Source organism: Myotis davidii, unplaced genomic scaffold (genome assembly GCF_000327345.1).
Source record: "Myotis davidii unplaced genomic scaffold, ASM32734v1 scaffold713, whole genome shotgun sequence".
Classification (NCBI taxonomy): Eukaryota; Metazoa; Chordata; class Mammalia; order Chiroptera; family Vespertilionidae; genus Myotis; species Myotis davidii.
Window position 1 is genome coordinate 295,615 of NW_006285038.1, and position 9,381 is coordinate 304,995.

At 33.8% G+C, this 9,381-nt stretch overlaps 1 protein-coding gene across 1 annotated transcript in view; it reads right to left on the reverse strand.

The window, feature by feature from the left end:
• LOC102765647 (CUB and sushi domain-containing protein 3) overlaps positions 1 to 9,381 on the reverse strand; it is a gene marked incomplete at its 5' end in the record, with an annotated part of 698,415 nt that overhangs the window by 75,899 nt on the left and 613,135 nt on the right. Inside the window, 4 exons of the mRNA XM_006755250.2 lie at positions 1,001 to 1,147; positions 1,503 to 1,691; positions 4,758 to 4,871; positions 5,554 to 5,634. Of these exons, the coding sequence (XP_006755313.1) occupies positions 1,001 to 1,147; positions 1,503 to 1,691; positions 4,758 to 4,871; positions 5,554 to 5,634 (531 nt within the window). The remainder of the gene's footprint in view (positions 1 to 1,000; positions 1,148 to 1,502; positions 1,692 to 4,757; positions 4,872 to 5,553; positions 5,635 to 9,381) is intronic.

The following is a 9,381-nucleotide window of genomic DNA, read 5'->3' on the forward strand; positions in this document are numbered from 1 at the left end:
ATGTGGTTTTAAAATCAAAGTGGATAGACAAAATTGTTTAATTATACATTATTTACTTATGCAAATGTATCTTAATGGGTAAAATTTGAGAGTATATTTTTAGAACTGAAATTAAAAACTTATTTAAGTCTATGACTAGAACTGTTATGTCACAATTGTTTATAAAATATTTATGAAAGTTTAACTAATTAATAATGACCCATGACTTGGGGAAACGTATCTTAACACTGTACACAGAGAGATGACTGACTAATTTTGAAGTATTAATTTATGGAGCATATACTCATAGCATCTGACATGAATAAGATGGCAAAAAAATGGAATACAACCTTCACATAGTGGAAAATTATTTATAAACTTATTTGATAAGAAAATTATTGATTCAGTATCAGTAGACCTTATCAGCAGAAAGGCATTTAGAAAAGACTATCTCATGTTGATAGTATTTTCAGCTCATACCTTTATAAATATTACTGAGTGAAAAGTAGTAATGACTAGAAAAATGTATTTTTAAAAAGTTTTAAATCATGTGTTCATCATTCTCTTTCAATATTTAATATATGTAGAAAATATCACAAATCAGTAAATAATAATGAAAACAAAGATTTTTATCTTTTGTTTAAACTTGTCATTTAAAGAAGTTCTTAAATAGATTAGATATACACAACTGATCAACACTCTTAATGTTGTGTGAGAGTTCAAAAGAAAGAAATCTATTGGGAAAAAGCATTAAAGTGTCAGAGTTTAATTTATAATTAACTTATATAAGACACAAATATTCTAAGTGATTTAATCTTTTCAAAAATCATATGACCAAGTAGTAATGAGGAAACTGAGAGAGGGGGGTGATATAGAAATTGCTCAAGAATCATCAATGAAGAAGCTGTGATTTAAGTTCATGTCTAATTCATCAGTGTTGGTGTCTGTGCTCTTTAATCACAACCATACTGAGGATGGAGGTGAGATCTGTACTGGAGTTATATGTGTATGTATCACATACCTATATATCTGATCCGGAAGCCTTTTTTGTTATTGCCATGATCTGCTGACCATTGAAGAAATACCTCATGGCCGTTGCTTGTTATATTAAAAGCAGATGAATAATCGCCACTGAGGGAAATAAGCAGGGGACTTTGAATATTTGGTCCTTTGGAAAGAAAATAAAACAATTTAGATACAACTGAAAAATTATGTTCCAGTTAATCTTTAGTATTTTACATCTTTAGAATAGTATTAAATATGATGAAATTGCTCCACACACAATATAACATGTTTATTTTAAACATTTTAATTTCATAGCTAAAGAATCTGCAATTTGTAAAACAATAACCAAGTTAAGTACAATTTTCATATGGTATATAAGCAAATTTGATGAGACTCTAAAAATATATATATAATATACAATCATATAAGCAGTTTTTTATACCGAAGGTCTGAGTGTATAATAAATACCAGTATTGGGGCTGAATTTATGAATATCCAATAAATATAACCACGGTTACCATCATACACCTGAAGAACATCAAATTCCTTTTCTGTCTGGAAGAATTCTACAAACATGCTGATATTATATCCCTTTTCCACGGAAATGCTCCAGGCACACATCTGAAGATTTGGGTAACTGTCAGGATACCCAGGGCTCAATATGACTCCCGTGGAATCTAGCCGCAATTCATTGGCGGGACAGAGCACTGGCAAAGGAAGATATCATTAAATAAAGTCAGTGTGCAGGCCTATGTGAAAACTGCACTTTAAATACTGGATACGCTGCTCGTGTTCAATACTAGAAAGGAGACAATACCTTGAATTATGTATCAGAAGAAACAACTTGTATTAAGCTTGCAGTTCACAAAATGGAAGAAGGCCCTTAAAATTTACGGTATTGATTTCCATGTTTTTTATTACATAGAAGATGCTTTACTTTTCTGGACAATAAATAAGTAATGAAAAGATGAGGCATCTGTTTTCTTCTGTTTCTTTGCATTCTTTCCTTGCCTTTCCTCATCTTCTTATGCCCTCTCCCCTCTGCCTTTCTTGTCTATGTCTTCGCCCTTTCCCTTTCCTTCCCTTCTTAGTGTATTCTCTCCTCAAACCTTAACTCAATCAGCTATTTTGAACTCAGCACATTCTTTCATGTTTCTGTTTCCAATGCCATTCTCTTGTCTGCCACATTTGAAGTGTTAGTGCATTTCAAGGCCCAGATGAAAAGTCTCCTCTTTGAAACAATCCCTGACCCGCTCCATCAACCCACGCAGAATTGCAGATTTCCTTCCCGGGGCCTCTGTAATGTATGTTTCTGTTACTGCATTAGCAATTTTATGGCTATTATTTACTTATTTTGGGGGCTGTCTTTCTAGGGTATGATTATTGAAAAGTAAATGTCCTGTCCTATGTAAGGTTTTGGCCCCAATGTTCTGAGCTGAGTATATATTCCATATTACTTTCAAAACACTGATATGATCCACCATAATTCATTGAAAATCTACAAAATAGCCCATTCTCATACAATTTCAACATATAGCAAGAAGCCTGATAATCATAAAGATTAAAAGTAAATACATACTTTTGATTGTGACTCTGTTAGATACTGTTAAGCACCTTTTGTGTTGTATCTCACTTATTTGTCAAAACAGCTTTAAGAAGTGTGTACAATTTTTCTCCATATTATTCATATGAGGAAATTGAGACTCAGAAAGTTTAAAGTCCACAAAGTCTCACAGACTCAACTGAATGGAACCCATATTTTTAACCACCAAATGAAATCCTCCATTGTATTTTATTTATATCAAACTGTTTTAAATGTATCACATTTAGAATCGCTTTCCATATTTTAGCTATGCGATTGAAACTTAAAGTGGATCCAGAGAAGAATAAAAAAATAATAATGCATCCCCATTTAGAAAAAGTGGAAAAAATAAAATAATTTAAAATAGACTAAAAACAATGTAGATTAGTTTTAAAATATTCCAAACAACTGACTTTTTAGCAAGCTTGTAAAGACGAACTAAAATGTATAGTCAGCTACTTAGCTTATCAATCTGGTCCATTCATTAACATAGTAACTCAGAATGAACTCATTCTGAGGTAGGATTCATTAACTGTTAGCAAATATCTAATGTTATTATGAGATGAAAATGTATTGTCTTGTTTTGTATTCTCCACAGCAGCTAGATTAAAAAGAGGTGCAATTAGTAATCTATAGGAAATTCATATTTAAAAAAATAAGATGTTGGAAGTCTAAAAGATGAGGGATTGTGAAATATCTAGGTTATCCAAATTGTTTTATTTTATTTATTAAAGATTATTGAATTTGGATCCAAATATAAAAAAAGAAGTGTTCTCCTCCAAGAGTCCATCCACAATGCAGTGTTTATATTAGGGTCAAGAAAAATGTCCTGGTATATAATTGCTTGTTTACACCTTCCTGTGTCTGCCCAAGCAATTCTCCCATGCATAATCCCCCAAAAGGCTGAGAATCTGTCTTCTCCATTCACATGTCTAAACATCTGAATCTGAATCCTAAATAATTTATTGTAAATACCCCCCAAATTAACTCTACATAAAAAAGGAAGTTGAATAAATGCTATCCACGTAAATGACATCTAACTATCAGGAATATACATGGTAGACTTCAAAATATTCTACCAATGTTAAGATGTTCTAAAACCACTGGCTAAAAGCAGTGGAATTGGTCACACTGGCACTGGCTTACACCTCCAAACAAGTTCTTCTTTTTGCTACTATAAAAACCCCTGATGGAAATCCTTCCGTCTTCTTGTAAGAACTCCAATGACATAGAAAATCAAATGTTAATTCCTGCTTATAGCAAATTTGATATAATCAACACAACTTTTGTTTTAGGCTTGTAACAGGAAATGTTGTGCCCGGGAAACAGGTTTCCATTCCTCAGAATGAACCTCAATGAAGAAAATAACCCAAGAAAATCTGAAAAGGACAATTAAATTCAATTGTAATTTTATTTGAATTAACCGCACAGTTATAATTGGTTACTATGTGTCAGAAACTTTTCTGGATCCAATGAATTATAGATGATTCCTGAGCACCCACACTCTAGCACATTATTCAAGGTCCATCATGGTCTTGCCTTGTAGCAGAGGGAATTCTCTGTAGTCCACACCCTACTGTTTTTCACTTCTGTGCCTTTACATGTGCATCTGTCACTTGGGCCATCTCTATTGTAACAGAGTAAGTCTCACTTGTAATTTGGAACCCATGACTCAGGGCAATGCCCCCTTCAAGCTTTCACTGCCGCATGAATAGTGACACATTCTATGATTCCATAGTCCCCTGCCATATCCCTATGCTATGTTGCCTCCATAGATGGGACCATCTATAACTTGTGTTTTTATTTTTTGTTTTTTTCCTCAGATCCTCATACTTTAAAGATGCTCAGTCAAGTTTAATTAATGTAGTGGTTAGATTAGAAACTACTTTCAAGTTAAGGCAATCAACATTGGAGCCTTTATTTAAAGTGGTTTATCGTATTTTCCACCTCTTGGAAAAAAAAAATTAAGTAAGTTGAACTGACTTTGGAATAAACCAGAAAAAAATAAAACTTGGAAGAAGAAGAAATGTTTAAAATTAAATATGAGAAATAATGGAATTTTAAAAATACCACAGAGTTGTATAGCTTTTAACATTACTGCCCGTTAAATATTAAATAGTTAAAATTATCCCTGGTATTGAGTTAAACATAAAATAGATATTTAGGAATCGATAATCATAGTAACTGGTACCTTGACAAGCTGGAGGTGCTCCATCCATCTGGAGCCGCTCTCCTAATCTGCATGTGAGAATTGCATTGCCCACCAAAGAGAATCCTGGAAGACACTGGTACCTAATAATATCACCTGTTAATAGAAGAACAGGCAGGGGTGGCTTCAGATGAGTAGCAAGATGAAAATTAGCAGATGTTTTTAAAGCAATACACACATCTGTTAAAATTTTTAATCAGTATAAAAATCCTATTAACAGTAAGTAGGGCTGATGTTCAAAATATTGAACTACTAGTACTTCATAGGCACTGACCAATCAGAACTGAAGTCAAGAGTAAACTACCTGTGAGACTGTACTGGTCATGCCAGTTGTATATAAGCAGTAGAAATAAAGTAATAATCTGGTCAGTACAGGTAAGGTATTCATTAAAACTGTATCAAGCAAGTAAAATTATCTATAATTATTGCTTTAATATTAAGATTCGACTTATATTGGTCATTGATATTTTCTTATATTACTCAACCAAAATAAATAGGATAATAATAAAAGTTTACTATGGCAACAGTATACAGCTATATTATTCAAATTCCCACAGTTTTCTAATTGTACATCCTGTAAATATAGAATTCCTTCTTCTTGCTTAATAATTCTTTTCCTCTTTCCACTGCTGTCCATTCTTAAGAATGCTAAGCAATCCCCATCATAGAGGAAAGAGCGTCTAAGGCAGGCTGTTTCTACTCTTTATTTTTGTTTCTTTTGAAGCAAATCCCTCTGTTAACAGTGTACTTTCTTTGAAAGTAATATAAAGGACTTTACCTATTTCAAATTCATCATCTTCTGTCAAAATTTCAGCATTAGGTACGGGTGGTGGAGGTTGGCACACTCTTAGTTGATAGGCTATGAAAGAAGACAATGTGTTTATTCCTTCTCTGAGCAGATATATATATATATTCACATATGCAAGAAAATTATGCAATGATTATATATAAGGACAATAAATGGTAGAATTTATAAAGTTTCAATTATTTATTTTAAAAAACTCTATAACATTGAGGAAAAATAAATCATTATTTAGATTCCAAAATATTATCCCATAGTAAGAATGCTTACATTTAAAATCCTTAATTTTACCCTTGTTCTATTACTTTTTGTTATGTGCTTCATAACACCTGCTATGTTTTTCTTGGAGTAATCACCATTTGTAATTATAAATTCATGCCTGTTTATGTGCTCAATGCAATCTTCCCCAAGGCTCATCAGAGAACCCCCAGCACCAACAGGAGTGCCTGGCATACAATCATAATTACAAACAACTACTCCATGCTTCCTCTATTCCAGGAAATAGTATGAGCACTTTACATATAGTAATTATATTAGTCCTTATAAATTATTTATTTTATTGATCAGTTTATGTAACTATTTTTATAATTATCCCTATTTTATCAAAAAGAAAACTGATAAAGTGGAGTTTAGAATTGGTCTATATCACACAACTATGATGAGGTAGAGCTGGAATTTGAACCTAGATAGTCTGGTCCCAGAGCCCTCTCTACCCATGCTATATTATATTAGCATGTTTACAAAATATACGTATTTTAAATTTCATCTTTCTAATTATTGATATCTCTTAAACAGGTCATCCCATCAGATTAGATAGATTCCTATTTGGTATAATTTAAAAACCACTCCCCCAAATATCTCTATGAATCTAAGTATCATGACTACTAGCCCAATATGATATCTACATCATAATCATTCGCTTGATTAACTCCTGTTTTCATTAGGAGTATTTTTTAAAGATGTACTCTTTTTCATTCAAGAACGCATTTCAAACTATTATAACATTTGAATAAAATGTGATTTATATGTTTAATTGTATTACTTAAACTTAGGAGTTATGTATGTACTTCATTCAGTGCTCAGATAAGAGAGAATAAGACTTATTAGACACAGTGAATCATCGGTGATCAAACAACTAGTACAGAGCTAGTATGTCTCCTAACTTCAAAGTCCATACCTTCAGTGCTTTCTCTATCATGAGAGTATTTATAAGAGTACTGAAGTACGTCAATTAGACCAGTTAATGAAGACTACGATAAAAGGAGAGGAATGAGATAACCAATGGGCACAGCCAGTAGGGAGGTAAGGGCATGTGTAGGGGGGTGGGGGTGGCCAGGGAGAGATCAATGGGGGAAAGAGGGGACATATGTAATACTTCAAACAATAAATAATTTAAATGTAAATAAAAAAAGAAAAAATACATAAATTTTTTAAATGAGTAAATATTCGCAATGCTGAAGGATAATCATGGGCATAAGAGCGTTTCAGATTTTGGAGAAAAGAGGCAAAAATTTGAGTACCAAATCCATCATTAGATAACAAAAACCCATTTATAAGTGGTAAAAAGTCTAATAAACTTCATGTTATTAAGGACAAAGAAAAAAATTCAAAATGTAGACAAAGAGAGATAAATCAAGGAAAATTTGTTTTCAGTATCCTGCTGTTAACTGTTGTCTGTCTCTTCCAACATTTTCCTTCCAGTACTTCAACCTGTTTATAAAAGCACTTTCTGTGCAGGGATGCTAATTTGCAAGGAAAACACTGCTCTACACAGAAGAGTCCCCACTAGAAAAGGGAAGACTTGCTAGGAAAGGAGCCCAGGGCAGAGAAGTCTAGCCTAGCTTTTGAGAAACAGTTTAGTTGAGAATAAAGTTAGGAATTTTGAAAATCATTTTCCTGAACTTAGAAATAACAAAGAGGTAAGAGAAAGGGGAGGAGATAGCCTCCACATGGAGAAATCCTTTTAAAACTAGGATTTCAAGAAGAGCATTTTATTGGGTCTTAAGTAGAATAGAGGTCAACTCAGAAGTTAGAGAAGTGTAGAGATGCCCATGTGTAGATTATTTAACTTTTGTTTGCCTATAAAGTTATTTTTAATCTTCGAGATAATCATGTTATTTTCTTATTGTAAAAGAAGCACATTTTTATTATTGAGGAATCCATGACTCTTGCATGTATAGAACATGCTTAGATAACTGGTATAGAACATGCTTAGATAACAGTGTTTGTAAATTGTCATTAATGAGGATTATGATGCTCAGAGATATGTTATTTTCCCAAGACCACCTGGGTTCTGTGAGCTAAATTCTGTCTCATTCTCTGTTATTGACCATCACTAGCACTTTTATAAACTGTCTCTAGAGCCAAGGAATTAATTACCTTGGGTCATGGAGGGTCTTAGGAGGTATAATGTCCTTCCCTGCTACCTCTACCTCAGTAAGAACAATTCTATTTGGATTAGTTTTATAGTTTTGAATTCTAAATAACTTTCCTTTGAAACAATTTTCTACAGTCTCCACCTAAGTGATTTCATTGATTTTATATATATATTATTGATTTCAGAGAGGAAGGGAGAGGGAGAGAGATAGAAACATCAATGATGAGAGAGAATCATTGATCGGCTGCTTCCTGCATGCCCCCTACTGGGGATCAAGCTTACAACCTGGGCATGTGCCTTTGACCAGAATCGAACCCCAGGACCCTTCAGTCCACGGGCTGATGCTCTATCCATTGAGCCAAACCAGTTAGTGCTCATGGATTCTTTTAATTTCAAGCCTGAATTCACGTTTCAAATCCCAATTTTAGATTACCAGGATAATCATTTCTTCTGACTCTTGACTGCCTCCCTCCCCTTATCCCTTACTGTTACTTTCTAATCATAGAACTGTTTTATGGTACATGTGATCATGGCTTGTTTTAAAATCTATTATTGTTCATCTATTGGCTTGCTTGTGCATTGTTTGTGCCTCTATCTTGACTTTAAGTAACATAAGGGATGAGACTTTTTCACAGTTAAGCCATTAGCTTCTATCACTATGCTTACTATCCAACAAATATTTGCCAAATAATATACAGAACACAGGTTTCCTCAAAACAGTCTCTAAATAAAGTCTTACCTAAGATAACTCTCATCTCTAAAATTGCAAATGGTGAGGAAATAGGGCCAATTTTGGGTCAGGGTTCTAGAGATTGGGATCTAAATAAGACCTGCCTGAGATGCTTTTCAGGGTTTAACTATATAATTCTGATTATAATATAAAGGATTTTAAAACCACACCCTTTGTGTCTGATTATAATATAAAAGATTTTAAAACCACACCCTTTGGGTCTGTTTTTCTTAGGTTCTCAACCTTCCTAATGCCGCGAACCTTTAATACAGTTCCTCATATTGTGCTCTCCCAACCATAAAATTATTTTTGTTGCTACTTCATAACTGTAATTTTGCTACTGTTATGAATTGTAATGTAAATATCTGAGATGCAGGATGTATTTAGATGACCCCTGTGAAAGGGTCATTCGACCCCAAAAGGGGTCATGGCCCACAGATTGAGAACCACTGCCCTAACCACTCCCCTGACAGCCTGATCGATGCCTAACTTTTTCCCCGCTGGCCTGGTCACCACAACTGCCCTCGCCTGCTGGCCATCTTGTGGCAGCCATCTTATGATGACATGAGAGCAGCCATCTTGTGACCACATGGGGGTGGCTATCTTATGACCACATCTGCAAGGTCATCTTGTGTGAGGGCATGATGGTCAATTTGCATATTACCTCTTTATTATATAGGATTACAATTTTAATTAT